This window comes from Palaemon carinicauda, chromosome 4, assembly GCF_036898095.1.
Source record: "Palaemon carinicauda isolate YSFRI2023 chromosome 4, ASM3689809v2, whole genome shotgun sequence".
NCBI lineage: Eukaryota > Metazoa > Arthropoda > Malacostraca > Decapoda > Palaemonidae > Palaemon > Palaemon carinicauda.
In genome coordinates, this window is record NC_090728.1 from 42,688,566 (window position 1) to 42,710,864 (window position 22,299).

The 22,299-nt window shown below is 40.8% G+C and overlaps 1 protein-coding gene across 1 annotated transcript in view; it reads left to right on the forward strand.

Moving 5' to 3' along the window:
* Window positions 1–19,694, forward strand: part of LOC137639912 (RING finger protein 145-like) — a 54,743-nt gene extending 35,049 nt beyond the window's left edge. The window contains exons 3-5 of the mRNA XM_068372193.1: window positions 654–829; window positions 1,841–1,999; window positions 14,503–19,694. Of these exons, the coding sequence (XP_068228294.1) occupies window positions 654–829; window positions 1,841–1,999; window positions 14,503–16,188 (2,021 nt within the window). The 3' untranslated portion in view covers window positions 16,189–19,694. The remainder of the gene's footprint in view (window positions 1–653; window positions 830–1,840; window positions 2,000–14,502) is intronic.
* The last annotated feature ends 2,605 nt before the right edge of the window (window positions 19,695–22,299 follow it).

Below are 22,299 nucleotides of genomic sequence, written 5' to 3' on the forward strand. Positions count from 1 at the left end.
GACTTAATTATCACAGTTATTGGAAGGAATTCCCAGCTCTACAGAAGTGGTATCTAAGAACATTTGCCTAATTGAAACATTCTTCAGGAGAGATCTGAGATGAGAAAAGAAATTGCGTGTTAATAATTGAATCGTGTAAATGAATGGTAAGAAGAGGATAATTAATGAAGAGAAGAGCAAGGTGAATGGAAGAGACCTAACTGTGATTTTCCCTGAGATAAGGAAATTGTCACCAGTAGAGAAATCAATTTTAGTAGGAAGAGAACAGTCGTGTTAAAAACTTAGGGGATTGATATAAAGAGAAAGGAGTGGCATTAACAATGATTTATTATAAGATTGGAGCAGAATGTTGTAGTTCTGTATCTGTAATACTACAATAGTTTAAGGCCATATATCACTTAGCCAAATTTTATATTTTTTACCTTTATAGGTCTTTTATTTGGTAAAAGCGTAGAAAGATGTTGCCATTCATGTTGAATTGTCATGTGACTTTTTGTATGTTAATGATATCTTGACCAAAAAATTAGTTCTTACTTTTCATATTTTATTTTTGCTACTTTTAAAGATTTTATTTATTGCTGATATTTTCAGATTCTTTCTATATAGGCTAATTAGGTAAAATAGTTCACTAAAGATATGTGTTTGTTTTACAGCGGTGATTCAAGGTGTATTGGTGTTGTTACTACCACTGGAACAGCTGGTCATGTTGTATATGCACTATCTCACTATAGCTGTGTTAGCAGCTGCTGACACTTTTTCAAATTATTATATTGAGGGAGAGAAACGCCTTGTCAGTCAGTGGCCAGATTATGGCACAGTAAGCTTTCAGGTGAGTACTCTTGACATTTTTAGAAAGAGAATCATGTCACCTCTTGAGCCCTGTAATAGATTATCTTATCTGTTAACCCTTTGAGCAGTACTGGACGTAATTTACGTTCACTATTTCCACTCCCTTTAATGGCAGATGAAGTAACTTACATCCAGTAATTGCCAGTATTTTTCTCTTTCTTTTATTGTTTACATAAAAGAAAATGTTCTGAGCCAATAGTTTTTGCAGTAGCTGCCAAGCTAGGTGTTCAGACAGGGGTTAGGCAGGAGCTTCCCTCTTTCCTTCACTCATCTATCTCTGACACAAGAGGCTGCCTTAATGTACAGTATACCAATGGAAAGTAGATTTATTCAGCTATGCTATAGTAAATGATGAAAAGTCCTGTCTTGTAAAGTTTTTGTGCCAAGAAGAGTTTAGGTTATCCTTGGCTTGAATGGCAAATCATTTAGTTAGGGGTTGGCACTCAAAAGTTTGTTAATCATATGATTTTTTCATTCTGTTGTGGTGGTTTGTTTTTAGTTCCAGAAATATTATGGTTTGCATTATACTGTATATATTTATTTGGCTTATTCAGTTGTGTTGTCCTCTTATCAGTAGAATACTAATAGAAGTTTCCCATTTCATTATCACCCATTTAAAACTATATTATTAAAGTAAGGCGATTGATTATATAAAGTAAGGATACTTTAGACAGTGATGTCATATGAGAAGCAACAGTAATTGATAGATGTGAAAGTTGCAGGACACAAGCAATCAAGGAGAGACAGAGAGTTAAATGCCAAACCTATTAAGAGGTTACTCTTTTAAACATGATAAATGGTGATGGCATAATTTTATTGGCTACTTGACCCTTGCAAAAGACACTTGTCCCAATTTTTATGAAGCCCTGTTTTTTTAATGTTACTAATAACTCGTGAAACTTCTTACTTTTTTTATTTCGCTGATTTGATGTTGATTGGCTAATGCTTAGGTTGTTGACACAGTTAATCAAGGGAATTTATTTTATTTCAGGGTTTCTCCAATATGCTTATGCTTCAAAAGTCACTTTTTGATCCTCACAATGACATGGAAACCTTGTTCTTGAGGCAACAGGTTGCTGCTATTGTATTCCACACGTTAGTGGCAACATTTGTCACTTTCTTCTTAGATTTAGACTGTAATAAAGACAAGGTAAGTGTATTGAGATTTTACTACTTACAATAAGTCTCATAAATAAAAAATAAATGTAGTCAAGTAGGATCTCAAGTTGAAAAGTGCTTAAGCCCAACTTAATTAACTTAGACATCCAGATCATAACCTGAACCCCCCCTCCTCCAATATTTTCAGTCAACTTATAGTTGCCTGTGTAGCTTTTTCGTTAGATTCAATCATTTATAGCTAAATCCATAAATAGAATTTAACATCAGTAGATCCTACAATTATACTTATTCTACAAGTTCTATCCTAACAAATTTAATACACTACTGTTAAATAGATATTAGGTTTAACCCTTTTGTTATTTTTGGAAATTTATAATATGGCTTTACTGTAAAATTTATATATTGCGTAAAGGATGCATTCATCAGTATTTGCCAAATAAATCTAGACTGCAAACCATGCATATGTTGGATTGTCAATGAAAACAGATCTGAAGGCATATTTTTCAATATTAAACTTAGCCGGTGATCATATAGCTGTCAGCTCTGCTGCCCGACAGAAAAACCTAAGGACAAAATACGCCAGCGATCGCTATACAGGTGGGGATGTACATCAACTGCGCCATCTGTCGAGCAGGTACTCAAGTACTCCATGTCAACACAGAACCAATTTTCTCTCTGTCGTGCCACTGGCAAGACCTACTAAATACGCTGTTACTAACTGGATTTGTTTTCACAACTATTTGGTGAAGTACACTATTCCAGTTTTGAGCTTTCGCTATGCAGGGGTTTTATCTTCATCTCAAAACTTGAACTCGTTTTGGATAGATTTAATTATGGTGAAAAAGAGAGTATGGACTCTTTCACTTTTAAATGGCCGACCCTTCCCTTAGACGGAAGTGTGTTTACGTTTTTAGTAATTTTGCTTAACACGTTATAGATCTATATATTTTATATCTCTCCGCCTTTATTAGGCCTCTTCGATTAACTTTCCATTTATTATAAACATATAAAAATAAATTTTTATGTTTTGTTTATATGCGACCTTTCCTGATAGTAGGCGGTCCTAACTTGGAACCAAAGTTAATCAACGTTGAGCCCGTTATATCGTATTTAGCCTTTAAAGAATTTAAAACTTTTTAAATTTAATGTTTTATGAAAGAATTTCTTTGATAGTCTCGTACTGTTTTCAAAGATGAACTAACGTTTAGTTTTTTAGACTACGCAGTTGTTGACGTTCAGGACGTTCAACATGCGCTCTATCATTACGATAGAGAGAGAGTGTATCACGGTTTCACTTTGCAGTAAGAGTAAACCGATTCTGACGTTTCGTTCATTCTTTCTTAGCTTAAATGGTTTAAATTCTAAATTAAAGGAACTTTTTATTTGGAAAACCTTTCAGTTTTTTCCTTTAGCCAAATAACATGTTTTGACGATATATAATTGGGCTCTTCTCTCAGGTGCGAAATCAAGAGAGAAAGAGAGAGAGAGATAGAGACGGAGGGAGAGAGAGGAGAAAAAAAAAACGTTCCGTTCAAGCGGGTAACGTTGTTCTCGTGTTACTCTCCTCCCTAGTCGCTGTACGGGGAAGAAGGTAAAACGTTTCTAGGGTTTTATTCTTGTCCCCAGGCTATGTGCGGTGAGAGATTGTAAACGTAGTTTATTTGAACTAGTGTTTAGTCTCTTTCCCAGCCACTGAATTCTTTATCTTTATATATGTTTTCTGTTGCATTATACGACTGTTTTCACAATTACTACCTTTTAATGAAGGGTAGGATTGCGTGTTTCAGGTAGAAATCAGTAAAAGTTTCGATTTCAGTGAAATAAGTGCAAAACAGAAAATCGAAGTGATAAAGTGATATGCGCAAAGTGTTACAGTGTTGCGTCCGAGGGTTCGTCTGTTCGTGCCTGTCGTTCACCTAGTCCGGGACCTCTTGCAAGCTCCCAAGCCCAGGGGAGAAGTAATGTCGAACGACTTATGGGTTCGTCAGGCCTTGATCAACGAACAGACGTTTTCCCTCCGTGGTTTCGGGCGTATCTACCCAAGATCGCCCCACCCACACAAAGACGAGAGAGCCCATTTACTTCTCGTCTGCGGAAGAGGTTTCTCGTAAGAAACCTTGGACCAAGGTCTCGCAGCTTATTAAGCGCAAGTCGGTCCCTTCCGCGCAAGTCCAACGGCCCAGGTGTAGCCACTGGGTCAGTTCGGACTCGCTGCAGTCTTCCGATGACTGCACACCTCCTAAGAGAGGCAAAGCGGTACCGCAACAGGCAGTAACACCGTCTGTTGCCGCACCTGCTGCTGTAGACCCTAAGTGGTCTTTGCTACAGTCTATGCAGAAACAGTTAGCATCTTTTATGCAGGAGTATCGTGCGGAGAAGATTGACGCTGCACCCGTTAGCCTACAACCAACCACGGTTGTGCGTGCAGTAGACGCTGACGCTACCTGCTCCCGCACTCCGCCTGTGAGAGTTCCACCACCCATGCGCAGTGTACCCTGCCAGCCGCACGTTGACGTTCACAGAAGCACGCTACCCTCCGTTGACGGTCGCGAGTTACCACAACAACAGGAGGGTGGAGTTAAGTTGCTTTGTTTTGACGCTGTGCTTCAACCTCCGCAACCCACTGTGGTTACCGCTACTCGCTCGCAGCAGACTAGTCAGTCAGGAGTAGAGGCTTCCCCACAGAGCTATGGTTGTTGCCAGCTCACAGACTGTCAAGCAGTTACATGACGTTGGCCTTCTGGTCTGCTACTAATGCACCAGTGCTGTATGTCCTCACGCACCTGTTGTGGTTGACAGTTCAGTTTTTGACAGTTCACAGACTGTCAAGCAGTTACATAATGTTGCCTTCTGGTCTGCTGCTAATGCACCAGTGAGACCCTCACTGAGATAACCCAGCTTTTCTCGGACAAGGTTCCTGTAGATGAGAAAGTGCTGTTCTCCCTCCTACTGATATTCCTTTGAGGACTCTGTCATTTGGAGAGGAGCCTTAAGCTGCTTAGCCTCCTATGGACTTTAATTAAATCATGATGATTTTTTAAGGATCTTCGTCCGGATCTTGTAACTGCTGCTCCTCCTTCGCCTAACGTCAGAACTTACACTAGGCCTAGCTACTTCGAAGCCGTTGTTGTTAAGCTAGTGCTCTCTCGCTCTCCTAGAGAGCTTTACGTTGGCTAGGCGACTGGTTTTTGCACCAGGAGGAGTTTTAGGGATACAGCCTTTGATTTCCCTTCTTTTAAACTGGCTTATAGAGCGAGAGTCTGATAGGACACGAGAGAAGTTCTCGGCTTGGGAGTTCATGCCTCTGCCCAGGTAGACTTCTCAATTCTGGTAGACTCGCCCTGGCGCCTAGCCAGGAGACGCTCCAAGTTGTTTACAGGTCAACTTCTCAACTTTTGTCGAGCCTTTGAAGTTTTGCTGTACTATTATGTCACACATAACAAGGCTTCCAGGGATGGTAAATGGTTCCGCCTCAGTCGCTAACCCCGTCTGTTGCCACACCTGCTCCCGTAGACCCTAAATGGGCTTTGCTGCAAGACATGCAGTCCAAGCTTGTGTCCTTGATAGAGGACTTAAATACGTAGAAGAACCTTCTGGCCAACAACCTTCCAACCGGTTGGTTGTGCGCCCTGTTGACGCTGAGGTTTCCTACTCGCGTCTGCCAGTTGAGGTGGTTCCTCCACCGATGCGACCCAGTGTGGGTTGCCAGTCGCACGTTGACGTTAAGCGACGCTCGGAGGTGGTTGTTGACGTTCAGTGTGTCACTAGGAAGACGTTCAACAACCAGCAGAGGTGACTTGTTGTGACACAGTGCGTCAACCTCAGCAACCCGGTAGGGTGTTGACTGCACAACCCAGACAGTCTAGACAGTTTCGGGTTGACGCTGTACTTCCTCGCGCACCCATGGTTGTTGACAGTTCACAGACTGTGCAGCAGTACCATGATATTGCGTCCGGCTCCGTCACGCATCCACCAGTGCGACCGGATTCAGCGAGTCAGACGTTGCCCACTCCGTTGCCGTTTCCTCATCAGTTTCGGATGAGGAACCCTCTGATGAGGACGTTGCTGAACAAGACGATCAACCCCCAGCCCTGCTATCCATCCAGAAGATGCTGAAGAAGGAACGCTGCCCAGTCAGGCTGTGGATGAGTCTGGTAGGGACTCTGTCATCCGTGGATCAATTTGTGTCACTAGGAAGACTACACCTCCGTCCTCTTCTATACCATCTAGCTTTTCACTGGAAAAAGGACAAGACGCTAGAAGCGGTCTCGATCCCAGTTTCCGGAAAGATAAAGTCTGGTCTGACTTGGTGAAAGGACTATATCAACCTTAGAGAGGGTCTTCCCCTGACTGTTCAGACTCCCAACCACGTTCTCTTCTCGGAAGCATCGGACGTAGGCTGGGGTGCGACATTAGACGGTAGGGAATGCTCGGGATTATGGAACTCGAGTCAAAGGACAATGCATTTCAACTGCAGGAAGCTACTGGCAGTACGTCTGACCTGGAAAAGCTTCAGGTCTCTCCTTCGAGGCAAAGTGGTGGAGATGAACTCGGACAACACCACGGCTTTGGCGTACATCTCCAAGCAAGGAGGGACCTACTCTCTGATATGGTACGAGATCGCAAGGGACCTCCTCACCTGGTCAAAAGTTCTAGACTTTTCACTAGTAACGAGGTTCATCCAAGGCAACTTGAATGTCATGGCAGATTGTCTCAGTCGGAAGGGACAAATAATTCCAACAGAATGGACCCTCCACAAGGATGTATGCAAGAGACTTTGGGCCACCTGGGGCCAGCCAACCATAGATCTCTTCGCAACCTCGATGACCAAGAGGCTCCCAATTTTTTGCTCACCAATCCCGGACCCAGCAGCAGTTCATATAGATGCCTTTCTACTAGATTGGTCACATCTAGATCTATATGCATTCCCTCCGTTCAAGATTGTCAACAAGGTACTGCAGAAGTTCGCCTCTCACGAAGGGACAAGGTTGACACTAGTTGCTTCCCTCTGGCCCGCGAGAGAATGGCTCACCGAGGTACTTCGATGGCTAGTAGGCGTTCCCAGAACACTTCCCCTAAGGGTGGACCTTCTACGTCAGCCACGCGTAAAGAAGGTACACCAAGGCCTCCATGCTCTTCGTCTGACTGCCTTCAGACTATCGAAAGACTCTCGAGAGCTAGAGGCTTTTCGAAGGAGGCAACCAGAGCGATTGCTAGAGCAAGGAGAACATCCACCCTTAGAGTCTACCAATCGAAGTGGGAAATCTTCCGAAACTGGTGCAAGTCAGTATCCGTATCCTCGACCAGTACCTCTGTAACTCAAATAGCTGACTTTCTCTTATATCTGAGGAAAGAACGATCTCTTTCAGCTCCCACTATCAAGGGTTACAGAAGCATGTTGGCATCAGTCTTCCGTCACAGAGGCTTAGATCTTTCCAACAATAAAGATCTACAGGACCTCCTTAAGTCTTTTGAGACCACGAAGGAGCGTCGTTTGGTTACACCTGGTTGGAATTTAGACGTGGTACTAAGATTCCTTATGTCAGACAGGTTCGAACCGCTACAATCAGCCTCCCTGAAAGATCTCACCTTTAAGACTCTTTTCCTGATATGCTTAGCCACAGCTAAAAGAGTCAGTGAGATTCATGCCTTCAGCTAGAACATCGGATTCTCATCCGAAACGGCTACATGTTCTACAACTTGGTTTTCTAGCCAAACACGAGCTACCTTCTCGGCCTTGACCAATATCTTTCGATATTCCAAACTTATCGTATGGTTGGAAATGAACTAGAAAGAGTCTTATGTCCTGTAAGAGCTCTTAAGTTCTATTTAAAAACCTTTACGAGGCCCGTCTGAAGCTTTATGGTGTTCAGTTAAGAATCCATCTTTGCCTATGTCAAAGAATGCTTTATCCTATTTTATCAGACTGTTAATACGAGAAGCTCATTCCCATCTGAATGAGGAAGACCAAGCTTTGCTGAAGGTAAGGACACACGAAGTTAGAGCTGTCGCAACTTCCGTGGCCTTTAAACAAAATAGATCTCTGCAAAGTATATTCGACGCAACCTATTGGAAAAGCAAATCAGTGTTCGCGTCTTTTTATCTTAAGAATGTCCAGTCTCTTTACGAGAACTGCTACACTCTGGGACCATTCGTAGCAACGAGTGCAGTAGTGGGTGAGGGCTCAACCACTACAATTCCCTAATTCCATAACCTTTTTTAATCTTTCTCTTGAAATGTTTTATTATTGTTTTTGGGTTGTCCGGAAGGCTAAGAAGCCTTTCGCATCCTACTTGATTTGGCGGGTGGTCAAAGTCATTTCTTGAGAAGCGCCTAGATTAGAGGTTTTGATGAGGTCCTTTAGTATGGGTTGCAACCCTTCATACTTCAGCTCCTAGGAGTCGCTCAGCATCCTATGAGGATCGCGAGGCTCAGTAAGGAAGACGTACTTAAAAAGGCAGAGTAATTGTTCAAGTCGACTTCCTTACCAGGTACTTATTTATTTTATGTTTGTTATTTTGAATAACTGCTAAAATGAAATACAAAATACTTAGCTCATAATAATGTCAACATGTAATGCTGGTCTCTACCCACCCCCCTAGGTGTGAATCAGCTATATGATCACCGGCTAAGTTTAATATTGAAAAATGTTATTTTCATTAGTAAAATAAATTTTTGAATATACTTACCCGGTGATCATAGATTAAAGGACCCTCCCTTCCTCCCCAATAGAGACCCAGTGGGCCGAGGAGAAAATTGGTTCTGTGTTGACATGGAGTACTTGAGTACCTGCTCGACAGATGGCGCAGTTGATGTACACCCCCACCTGTATAGCGATCGCTGGCGTATTTTGTCCTTAGGTTTTTCTGTCGGGCAGCAGAGCTGACAGCTATATGATCACCGGGTAAGTATATTCAAAAATTTATTTTACTAATGAAAATAACATTTTTCCCCACAAAGTACCTAGTAAATTTTGTACTTGAAATAAATAAAGACAGTAGCAGGTCTGTCGTTAGAACTTTAAACCAATAGAATGAAATCTTGAGGGAAATAATTGGTATCCAAGATGTTGTATTTTAAAATGATTAGGGGGGAATAATTGGTATACAAGATATTTTAAAATGATTACCGTATTTATTTCATAACAGACCCATCAACCATCATTAGCTTTCATCACAGCCTGCATGATCCCCTAGACAACTTACATTTGCAATTAAGAGAAGAGGAACTGAAAGTGATTGACATTGCATGTACATCACAGGATCATCATGGTGAACTCTTAGAGGGATAGTACCATTAGTGCATCTCAAGCAGCACACTGTAGCTAGTAGCCTTCAGTCATACTTCCATTCTAGTGTTATGCGATATTGTAGCATTATGTATCAGAATCAAACAAGCTTCATTTTCCTCTCTTATTCAACTATCTACACATGCGTACAATTGCATATACAGTATTCATTTATAATAACTCGCAATTTTACCTTGAATATTTCAAATTGATCTTAATACTCATTTGTTCCAATACGAATACAAACTCTTGGCCTTTAAATAGGAGTAACAACAGCCATGCTGACCTGGCTGGGTAAAACATAAACATCTTTTGTGGGAGGCTAACAAGAGTGAGAGGAAGAAGGAGCTTAACCCATTCTCCCACATGGCCTATTTCACCATTCTTGTCCCAGTCGGGGCCTTGACTAGTTGAGCCACTCTTATGACCCTAACTGATCTTTATGTTTTGTCCAACTGTGTTCTTTCTTTGTGTGATTTTGTGTATTTCAATTGCTTATCTCGCATTTATTATGTAATGAAGCATCCACGAGAGATGAAGCTGTAACAATCAACAATATGGCCCTTTCATGAGTCGCCAGGAGGTTAACCCCCATTTGATGTGTGCCCCATACAGGGGCCAGTAGTGTTTTTCCATCTTCAACCTCTCCGGAATGTAAGGAATGCCCGGAGGATCACTGGACACGCTGCGGTATTAGAAGGAAGAAGAAAACGAAGAGGGATCATTCGCCTTCTAATACGTTAGTTAAGGTGGCCGAACCTATCCCTTTGTCTCCAGGTTCAGTGTCCATGTGTGTTTATCCCCTTACAGCTCTAGTAAAACATTTGGGTATGGATGCTAGACCTCATGCACCAGCGTGTTAAGCACAAGGTGAGGTAACCTGCGGGTCTCCATCATTGGCGGGACCCTCTCTTTGTTCACAGGTGTCCCCTTCCTTGTCAGTGGCGTGTGAGGAGTCGCTCAAGCTGGTCTGTTCCTCTTTAGATCTCAAAGGAGATGATTTTGGACCTCTTTAGGCCTGGCGGACTAGAGAAGGAAACCACGCTCTTGGAATTACCCACTCTCTTAAGTGCGGGACCAAGAGACTGGACCCCCTTCTCCATTGCCCACACTTGCTTCTTTGGGCTGTGATCTGGATGTTCTCAGGACCAGATCTCCTAGCAAGAGCAAAAATGCATTTATATTTGCAGTGAAGAGAAGGAAAATAAGAGCTGCTCAGATGAACCAGATTTATGTCCAGATTTTTTACAGCCCTCCAAAGACCTTGTGCACAAAAGAAAGAGGTCCCAGGTATGCCTTCTTCCCACATGTCGAGTCACCATGTGGACCCATGCTACCCTTAGCCACTTAGGGAATGGTTAAAATGCCAACCTCTCCCAAGAAAAGGGCGGAACAATGGAGCAGAGAGGTGGAGAGTGCACCACCACTCCCCAAACCAATGCTCGTACGCATGGATTTTCTTCTTCTCAGAGAAGGAAGGGGAGCTCAGCTCCTAACATCCTTCTTCCCCTTCCATTAGGAAGGAGAGCTCTCCAGAGAAAGATTCCGCATCTTCACAAGGGAGTTGAGCAGAAGTCCAGACCCCTCTAGAACGAGTGCCCCCATGCAAGAAGGAACAAAAGAATGAGGAGGGTTCTAGTGCCTTCTCCAGGCACCAGACTGAGAGCAATCTTTACTTAGTTCTGGCACAAGGTGAACCATACGTTGGGAAGGAGGACGACCGGCAACGGCAATGAGAGGAGGGCTACCGCAAGAGGATACGAGGACCTCTCTCTACCAGTCAGCCTCGTGAGGAGCCTTCAACGAGATCAAACAGGGAGAGATTGTTCGCTTTGGAAGATTTGGGTTGGAGACTCTCCCAAAAGTGAATCCTCTGAGAAGAAGCCCGACAGAAGCAGACAATCCAGTCTGAGTGTTCATTTGTGAAATTCCTTCTGGCAGAGGCGACATTGACATCACCTTCGGAGAGAACCTCTGTCATTGATCATCACTTTGGTACCCCTCAAGTCTTGAGGCCAACCTGAGATCCTTTGGTTGGATCTGGTTGATTTGGCCCTGGATCGAGTTAACCATCAGATCTGTTGGTCTGAAAACACTTTTGAGTCCAGCTGGTCAAGTGAGATTTAGGCTCCCCCCCTCCCACTCTTGCAGAGTAGTTTTTATACACCAGAGTTTGCTGCGTCAGCTTTTCTGCAGGTTGACCTAACTATCAGCTCTTCTGGAGGTTAACCTACCTGTCAGCTCCTCTGCAGGTTAACCTACCTGTCAGCTCCTCTGCAGGTTAACCTACCTGTCAGCTCGTCTGCAGGTTAATCTACCTGTCAGCTCTTTTGCAGGTTAATCTACCTGTCAGCTCTTTTGCAGGTTAACCTACCTGTTAGCTCTTATGCAGGTTAACCTACCTGTTAGCTCTTATGCAGGTTAACCTACCTGTTAGCTCTTATGCAGGTTAACCTACTTGTCAGTTTTTCTGTAGGTTAACCTACCTGTCAGCTCTTCTGCAGGTTAACCTCCCTGTCAGTGTGGAGAGACACTAAGCAGAAGGCACTGTCCATCCATCTTGGCCTCTTGAGTCCTCGGAATTGTCTGCCTTGCCCTCCCTCCTTGCTGTTTCCTGGCTTGACCAGTGGTCAGGGACAGTTGATGTATTTTGCAAAGTCAACAGGGCTATCAACCCCAGAGTCTTTGGAGAAATATAAGTCTCATACTGTTTGTTGGATTAGAAGGCAGTGATTTTCCTGGCACACCATTCAACAAACTGGTGGGCTAATTGTGATTTGCAGAGAAGATATGCCTTGGTTTACCATGTCTCAAAATAAGTTAGCCCAGAGGTAGTTTTGTTGTTTGGAAACTCTTTGGTGAAGGGTTGCAACATCTCTGCTTTCAAGGAGTAGTGTGCAAGCAGCAGTGGAAAAGTGGAGAACTACTTTGCAGGACTCCCTGATCCAATGTGCAGTTTCCTTCAAGAGTCCCGGCCCTTCGAAGGAAAGCCTGAAGGTACAGATGCAGGGAAGGGCCCATTACTTACTCCTAGCCCCCAATCGGCACCATCCACAACCTCTTCCCGGAAAGAGCCTGTGCGTGCTCAGCCTTTTCGAGTATCCCAACCTGGTTCCTCCAAGAAGGATGGTAGTGGAAAGAGGAGAGGAAGAGAGAAACACTGATGCTGGCATTTCACCTCTCCTACTACTGATATTAGGGGATGCCTTTCTCGCCAGTGGGCAACTTGGCACAGACTTGGGGCTGAACCGTGGGTAGTGAGTGTCCTTCAGGATGGTTACGTAGTACCTTTTCATGACCCTTGGGCCACTACATTACTCACCATAGAATTCTTCTCTGATCCTCCAACATCATCAAAGCCCCTGGCCTTTCGGACATAGGTAGAAGGGATGTTGGAGAAAATCACTCGAATTCATTCAAGACAATTCCCTTGACTTCAACAGTCAGCTCTTTCTAATGGAGAAGTCAACTGAATAGTGAAGACCAAGAATCAACCTGCCTCCTCTGAATAAGTTTGTTCGATAAACGAAGTTCAGGTTAGAAACAGTACGGTCTGTGTTGTCTTTCATCAAAGAGGGAGACTATACTTTCGTTGGACCTGAAAGATGTGTGCTGTCAAGTACCATTGCATCAATCTTCTTGAAAGTACCTCTGCTTGTCCCACTACGTTATGGTGTACCAGTTCTGTACGGCTCTCCAGGTGTTCACTTGGGTGTTCACCTTGGTAGCAGCTTGGGCCCGCTCACAAGTGATACAATTACTGATGTATCTTGATGATTGGCTGATCCTGGCATCCGTAAAGAGACAGGTGCCACAGATTCGAGATCACACATCACAATCAGGAGATGGAGATAAACTGGGAGAATTCAAATCTCATACCCAAGCAGAGGTGTGGGCACACTGATAAACACGGCAGCATCAAGTATCTCTCCAACAATCACATCAGCAATCTCTAGGAAGTTGTGTAACCGTTCCTGTTCAAGACAGAAGTACCAGCTCAGCACTGGCAGAGTCTTCTCGGCTACCTTTCTTCACTGAAGAAACTTGTTTCACACGGGCGCCTCCACCAAAGATCTCTTCAGTGGTGTTTGAAGGATTACTGGTCAGCCGACATGATCTCCTTCTCTGTCCTGTTCCGACGGGACATGAGCCTCGAGCCGATCTTACCTGGTGGTTGACCGATGAAAACCTCACCGGAGGAACCCCACTTGACACTCCATCTCTGTACGTGCAATAGTTCTCAGATATATCGAAGGAGGGAGGGGGGTTGCTAACAGGATCCCCTGCTTTGTTCTGTTCCGACGGAACATGAGCCTCGAGCCAATCTTACCTGGTGGTTGACCAATGAAAACCTCACCAGGGAATCCTACTTGACATTACACTTCTGGACATGCAGTTGTTGTCAGATGCATCAAAGGAGGGATGGGACACACACTTAAACTACCTGGTTATCTCAAGTGTTTGGTCACGAGAATAAATACCTCTACACATTAACATTCTTGAAATTCAAGCAGCCTTTCTAGCACTGTAAGCCTTCTAAGAAGGAAGCACTCAAAGGAGATCGACAACGCCACCGTAGTAGCCTACATCAACAAGCATGGGGGCACTATCTCGTGTCTTCTCTGCAAGGTAATGAGGAGGATGCACATCTGGGCAATGTTCCATGCCCTAGAAATGTCATCCAGGTACATTCCCGGCGTGAGAAATGTACTAGCAGGCATAGTTCCTAGGTGCTTCTTGTCTGGTTGGTTTCTTAGGAGATCAACCTGTATGTTGCACTGTTATACATGAAGCTCCCTTGTTCCAGGTTAAAGAACTCATGGTTGTATAGCTAGGAAAAATACAAATTACCTTAAAAATATGTGATTGTTTTCTGTTTCACTCAACTATATACTTATGTCCTCCATGTTTTTATTTTATTCCCCGTTAGGTTTCCATATGAGGGTGTTTTTATGTCATAGATTATGATTTTAATATACTGCATTATTATTGGTAGGGTTACTTTATTGCATACGTACAGTACTTTATTTAGGTGTGTTTCGACTTCTATCGAAATTCACCCTACACATCAAAATTCAGCTAACACCACATTGTAGGAATGGATCTCCGTCATAAACCGAGAAGCTACTATATGTGCTTTTGATGTGACACTAATTGTATATTATGGGGAATTTCCCATATTCTATGAGAACATTTATGCTTATGCAAAGTTACCTACATTGATATACCGTGTTTCTTATTTTCAGATCCTGCTGTTGGTATACCTGGTTCCTGTGTTTGCAAGACTGGCAGGTTTCCCAGTTACAGAGCTTCATTTGACCCATAACTTCGCTTCATGTTTTGTTATTTTTCTAACAGTTCAGTACATATTTCTCTGCGTTCCTCATGTATTTAGATTTTTGAAAAATATGTATACTTCGCTGGTAGAGATGGTAGAGTTCTTTGGGCCAATTGGTGTTGTTGTGACTATTTGGAGTAGACTTTTTGTGCCCATACAGCTTCTTTTATTTTGGCTTGTGCTGTTTACAACACAGCTATACAACCATTATCTACCTTCACATAATACTGCTGTTGCTCCTAAATCAGGAACACATGCAGCAACTTCGATAAGTGGTGTTGTCTCTGGAGTTTCGTCCCCTGTAGTAGGAAGTGCTGGATCCTCAGTATCATCTGTTGGAAGTGGGGCACCGGGTGAGATGTGGTATCTGGTGATCGTTCAAAGTGCGGCCGAGGTTTGTTATACGCCATTAATGTTAGCTGGTACGTGTGTTGCTGTATCTTATGCTTCTCGAATCATTTTGTCCTTAACTAGGGCATATACTGCTGGACCTGGAGCAGCTCCCCTTCCAGATGATTTGGTCCATTCAGGGTGGACCGAGGGAGTTACAATGGCACTGTTAGCTGTGCAGACATCTTTACTTAGCATGGAAATGCGTGAGCGTTTAGCAGTGCTCGCTATCATTCTGCTGATTGTTGTAACGTCACTAGTTCAGAGCATGTATGAACTAGTTGAGCCTGTAGTCCTTGCTCTCAGTGCTCAGGGTGTAGCTTCATTTTCAAGACATGCTAGAGCAGTTTCTGCATGTTTACTGCTCTTAATTCTTCCTTTATATATGGTATATATGTTCACTCTTATTTTTGAACAAGATTTTTGGCTATTGCTTGTTGTGTCCACAAGCATTATGACATCTGTCCAGGTTTTGGGTCTCTTGGCCATTTATGTACTTCTTACGTGGGATGCCGTATATGCCCAGCCTTGGCCTGGTTTAGATGACCTAGTTTATTACACTAGAGCAACAACTCGTGTTTTTGAATTTATTGTTGCAGTGTTTGTGGTAGGGGCAGGAGTGAAAGAATGCATAACAGGCATGTGGTCTTGGATTAATGCTGTGGTCCTACTCATACATTTCTATTTTAATGTATGGCAACGTTTACAGCAGGGCTGGAAAAGCTTTTTGTCGCGTTTGGAAGCTGCCAAGAAGATATCTGCTTTGCCGGAAGCTTCTCCACAACAGTTGGAAGCCTACAATGATGTATGCGCCATTTGTTATGCCGAAATGACATCAGCTCGAATTACTCATTGCTACCATTTCTTCCATGGTCCTTGCCTTAGGAAGTGGTTATATGTGCAAGACAAATGTCCAATGTGTCATGCCCCTATCACATTAAAAGAAACTATAAACCCACAGACTGAAACATCATCATCTCAAGAAGATTTAGTTGCTGGTGCCCCACCTTCCCCAGATTCTATAGAGAGAGAACTGGGAGCAAATATTCCTCTCCCTGATGATGGAGATAATGAATATCTCTCTCTCATTAACACAGATGATGAGGACACCATGGATTCTGCAAAGGAAGAGGAATTTTCAAATGCTGATGACGTCAGGGAAGAAGAGGAGGTTGTAGAAGCACAAAGAAGTCAAAATGTATAGAATAGCAGGGTTTAAAGGTAGATACAGTATGATGTAGTGTTGCATGATATCATGCAGAATAATAGAGTCCGTCAGAATTATAGCTAACTTACGAAAGAGCTGATTCTGTTATTATTTTTTTATAATTACATTGGGCAATGGTACTAATTTTGCCATAAGTAATGTCTGTGTATTTATTTTCGTACTACAAAAATTACATAATTTTAAGGTAATTTTTATGGTAGTTGTATTGTTATGTATTTTGAAATTAGGCAACCTACTCCTTTGACATTTGAAAGTGGATGTAGTTTTGTTGATGTATGGGATCATTATTGAAGAGTCCTATTTTGGAATCTTGGTTTTTATATATCTTCGGAAGAAAGATCTCATGATCAGAGGTGTAGTGTATTTCTAGAGGAAGAATTGCAATGATGCTTAGGTAAAGAGTATTGAAAATTATGTTTCCTATGAATGACCGTACATGATGATGAAGTAGTTTCGAAAATACTGTACTAGTGAAATTCCAGGGGTTTATTTGCGTAATTGATGGAGTTTTCTTTTGCATGTTTCTGGTACATGTGTACTTGAATAGTGATTTCTTGTACATGTATCTGGTACATGTATACTTGAATGGAGTTTTTTTTACATGTTTCTGGTACATGTATACTTAAATTGATTTTCCTTTATAGTTTTGGTATACTGTACTTAAATTGTTTTCCTTAAATGGATCAAGCTATTTTTTACTTCTCGGCATACTGTTACAGACAGTAGGTGTACCATTCAGGTAAGTTTTAAGGCTGGGTTTGTATACCTTGGCTAGGGCCATTAAAAAAAATCACTGTGTATTCAAATTTGTAAATTTAGTTTATAAGGTTATTTTAGTTTTGTGTAGGGTATGAAGTTTTGAGAATAGATGACAGTCTAATATGGGGCAGCTTGTTATGTTCAAACAGTTGTAGATTTATAGTTTGGAAGTGAATGGGTATCAAAGCATCTTGTACGAATTTAAGAATAGAATAAGAATATGGTGCAATGTATTTAATGATTGACATTGAAACTCAAAATTTATACTGTGCACAGCTTTTAGAATATTATCAGAATAGATATTATTGTGGATGAAAATAGATTGGTGTAGATGCTCAACTTCAGAGGATATTACTTTCATGATAATGTAAATATATTTATTTTGTTAGAGGTTCGAAAAGAATGGAAGGGAAGTTTATCTTCTTAGTATTAAACTTGCACTAAATTTTATCCCAATTATATGTAACTCCATCTGGTATGTCCCATGCTAGTATCAAGGAAATAGGGAATTTAACAATACTTTGTTAGAAGCTTAAGTTGAACAATTTAGAGAAATTTGATTGATATAAATTTGTCTTATATTTGGGAGTTAACGGGAATCTAATTTTTGTGCTTCCTCCAATAAGTAGGAAATTATATTTTGGCTCTTGACTGTTTGTGGTATTTTAGCGATTGTTGATGCTTGAAGAATAACAAAAGCATCATTGAATTGGGTAGTTGTGATGCATGATATTTTAGAATCAGTCAATCAGTTGAGCTACCATAGAGAAAAGGTAAATTGAAAATTGAGCCTTGCATTGTTGGGCTAGCAGTCAAATACATAGTGACGGAGAAGCTTCTAGAGGACAAGTAATTCTCTTGGAAGATATATGAATTGAGAGAGGTAACTGCTGGGGCTCTTAATTTGTTCAAGAGATTTTGAAATTATTAGATATGTTATCTCTTTGCATTAAAATGTAATTAGTATATTGTGACATAATGAGGAGTGGTTTCCACAATGCTTGATTTTGTAGGATGAGTGGGGTTTTAAAGGTCACTTGTAACAATGCCTTAGAGACAACAAGAGACAACATATTTACAGTACATATGATCAGCACCCAAATACCGTATCCACCCAAGCTAGGGACAGAAATGGCCACTGATGACTCAGCAGGTAGACCTGTAGGCTCCCCCAAACCTCCCATCCTTAGCTCACAAGGATCAAGCTTGAGCAGATCTTGAACCCTATTCCAGCAGGTGCTAGGCTAAGGACGTATCCAGTAGGTTACCACAATCCTGAATGCAATGAACATCATGAAAAAGATTCTTGGGATATGCCTTAGGCATCTTATAATTTATCAGATTTCCTTTAGTAAGGAGATACAAGACACTGTATGTACTCCAACTCTACAGCTGTCCCATGTCATCCGGGGTAAATTAATTCCAAGCATCAGGGTAGTGTGTGAAACTGCTAATGACAGTAAATCTATTATGACTATGAATTTGTAATACAGATTTTTCTGGATTATATTTGTTGAAACTTCAAAAAAAATTATTGATAAAATGAATCACTGCATTCAGTGTTCATAATTAAGAAAAAATCTCTTTCTGCCTCTCTTAGTACATTGTATTATTATATTTTTTATGCTTACTGTATTATAAGCACTTGTACGGTATGCACTCTGTAAGTATGTGTACAGTATTGCATTACATAATGATAATGTCATTGCAAATAAAAACATTGGTGAATATCATCAATCAGGTTGCATAGCTAAAAGAAAAATTAGAGCAGGGATCATTTTTATCTCTCTCTATGAAGGATTATTTTTATCTGAAAAGAAAAGTTTTAACTTTTCATACACGCCATTCTTCGTGGGGTAAAAATTCTTGATAACGAAATTAGAAACCTGGCTGGTATGAATTGAATGATCAGGCATTCTACTGCAACATGTTTGGCTCTGAAGGTTCATTTGTATAATGAACAAAGGTAGCAGAGGTTTTCTTTTCATTTACTCAAGTTCTCTACAAGATAACATAGTGATTGGAAGTAGTTTATATTTGTATTTTTTAAACACTTGTACTGCTGTTTGAGAAGTGTTATCCTTTTTTTATCATGTGTGATCTTAGACTACTGTCTAATTTTTATTCTTATGATTTTATGTAATTTGAAATACGATCTTTTGATGCATTCTCTTTGTTGTCTCTCCTTCAATATTGATGTTGGCAAGTTCTAATTTCTCTATCAGTGAAACAACTTATTGAGTCTTATTCTTTCCCTCCACTCATATTTACTTCATTCTTTAAAACTTAAAGGGTATTAGCTCATCAGAAATTATCTAGATTTATCACATGACTTATGTCATTGCCACATAGTACCATCAAGTCCATATTTCCATACTTAGAACCCCATGGCATGCTCAACACTTACGTGATTATATGTTCAATTCTATTTTTACCTACAGAACAACCTTCCTACATTACAGTTGAACACTGTTTATATATAGGTCATCTTTTTTCTTATATCCATTTCTTTTACGCTGTCAGAGCTCTGGTAGCAGCAGCTTCATCACATCACCATTTATAGATTCACCAGTTATTTAAAAATATTTAGGTCCTGTCCATTATGGTTTTAAGCCATATATTTTCCTAGCAGGAAATGGTTTCATGGTACTTGTTCTTAGGGGTGATTTAGTATAGTCTTCAGATAGTCTTTTTGTATGCTTTGGGATTCAACACATTTTTGTCTATCAGAACATGTTTTCTGATCATGTCTTCTATGGAAATTTTTGAAGTTTTTCCTGTCTTTATTAAAATTTTGTCTCCTGTTGTTGATTTTTCTCATAATTGAAGGAGCAGGAAAAAAGCATCAAATTTTTCTGAGGGTTTGACAATTTATCTTATGAAAGAGTCCTTGCCAGATTAGCTCTAGTCTTTTCTCATTAACCATTAACCTCCTTTTTTGTCACAAATTAGGCAGAATTGCCATCACCATTAGACTACTCTAGTACTTGGGGACTTGTTTGCATTTTTTCCCCAAACTCAATTCTGCTGTTTAAAAATTATGATTTGTAGTTTACTCATCATTTGTGTCAAAAGAAGTGGACAAGTGTACCAAGCTAAACGCAGCAAGCAACATGCTTTTTATTAGAGTCTGACGTCTTGCAGAAACATTATCTTTTTTAAGGTATATAAAGATGTACAAGATGCTTAGAAATTGGCCAGTAACAAAGGAAACCTATCACTTTCTTGTCTTCTTGACATTCAAAGTTTATATGATTAAATACGTACTTCATAATTCTTGTGTATGTAGATGCTTATTTCTTTATTACATTTCAAAGGATGATTGATACCAGGGCATCTGTAAGAATTTTAGTCAGAAAATTGCATCGGTTCCAAGAAAATAATCTTTGGAGTCCACCAAAGGATGAGAGAGAACATATGATAAAACAGCTTTTAAACATTCTTTTGTGTTAATATATTATTCATATTTTGTATGGGAAGGTAATTATAGCTTAGACATGCTGATATATTTGGGGAACTCTAGTCTTAAATCCTGTCTCTTATTGAGTTGTTACAGCTATGTATAAAAGAATCTTGCAGCCATAAGCACCTCTACATATACTGAAGTTTTACTATGTCACTCAAAGCATATTGCAAGCATAGCTAAAACTGGTTAATTTAATGATGGTTGATAAATATAAATGAATAATGAAGTTTGTGTCAAAAGTAGTTTTAAATATTTAACTTAGCCGGTGAATATATAGCTGCAACTCTGTTGCTCGACAGACAAAAAACTGTACAAAAAAACTCGCCAGCGATCGCTATACAGGTTGCGGGTGTGCCCATCAGCGCCAACTGTCGGCCAGATACCAAACTCCATGTAAACAAAGACTCAATTTTCTCTCTGTCGACGTGTCGACAAGACGTACTTTACTCGCTGTTGAAACCTGGAGTTTTTCCCATCATCTTTGGTGAAGTACTATATTCTGGTTTGAGCTTTCGCAGTGCAGGTGTTTTATCTTCATCTTAAATCTTGAACTCGTTTTGGATAGATTTAATTTTTGGTGACAAAGAGAGTATGGACTTTCTTTGACTTTTAAATGGCCGACCCTTCCCTTAGACGGAAGTGTGTTTAGGCTTTTAGTAATTATCTTATCACGTTATAAATTAATTATAGATTTTCCTCTTCGATTAACTTTCCATTTATAATAAACATAAAAAATAAATTTTAATGTTTTGTTTATATGCGACCTTTCCTGAGAGTAGGCGGTCCTAACTTGGAAACCGAAGTTAATCAACGTTGAGCCCTTTAAATCGTAAATAGCTTTTAAAGAGCTAAGGATTTAAAACTTTTTAAATGTAATATTTTATGAAAGAATTTCTTTGAATAGTCTTCGTACTGTTTTCAAAGATGAACTAACGTTTAGTTTATTTATGCTACGCAGTTTGCGCTCTATCGTTACGATAGAGAGAGAGTGTATCACGGTTTCACTTTGCAGAAAGAGTAAATCGATTCTGACGTTTAGTTCATTCTTCTTTCAAAGCTTAAATGTTTTAAATTCTATTTTAAAGGAACTTTTTAATTGAAAAACCTTTCAGTTTTTTCCTTTGGTCAAATAACATGTTTTTTTGACGAAACGTAATTGGGCTCTTCTCTTAGGTGCGAAATCAAGAGAGAGAGAGAGAGAGAGAGAGATAGAGACGGAGGGAGAGAGAGTAGAGAAAACGTTCCGTTCAAGCGGGTAACGTTGTTCTCGAGTTACTCTCGTCCCTAGTCTCTGTACGGGGAGAAAGGATAAAACGTTTTTAGTTTTATTCTCGTCCCCAGGCAAGTATGGTGAGAGATTGAAAACGTAGTTTTGAATGAACTAGTGTTTATTCTCTTCCCCAACCACTGATTTTTTTTTATCTTAAAAGATGTTTACTGTTTTTTTGCTGGTATTAATGTGCTTGCATTATACGACTGATTTCGCATTTACTACCTTTTGATGAGGGTAGAATTGCGTGCTTCAGGTAGAAATCAGTAAAAGTTTCGATTTCAGTGAAATAAGTGCAGAAAATCGTAGTGATAAAGTGATATTGCGCAAAGTTTTACAGTGTTGCGTCCGAGGGTTCGTCTGTTCGTGCCTGTCGTTCACCTAGTCCGGGACCTCTTGCAAGCTCCCAAGCCCAGGGGAGAAGTAATGTCATACGACTTATGGGTTCGAGAGGCCTTGATCAGCGAACAGACGTTTCCCTCTATGGTATCGGGTGTATCTTACCAAGATCTCCCCTACCATAAGGCGAGAGAGACGTTTTTCTCCTCGTCATCCGAAGGCTTTTCGCATAAGAAACCTGTAACAAGGTTTC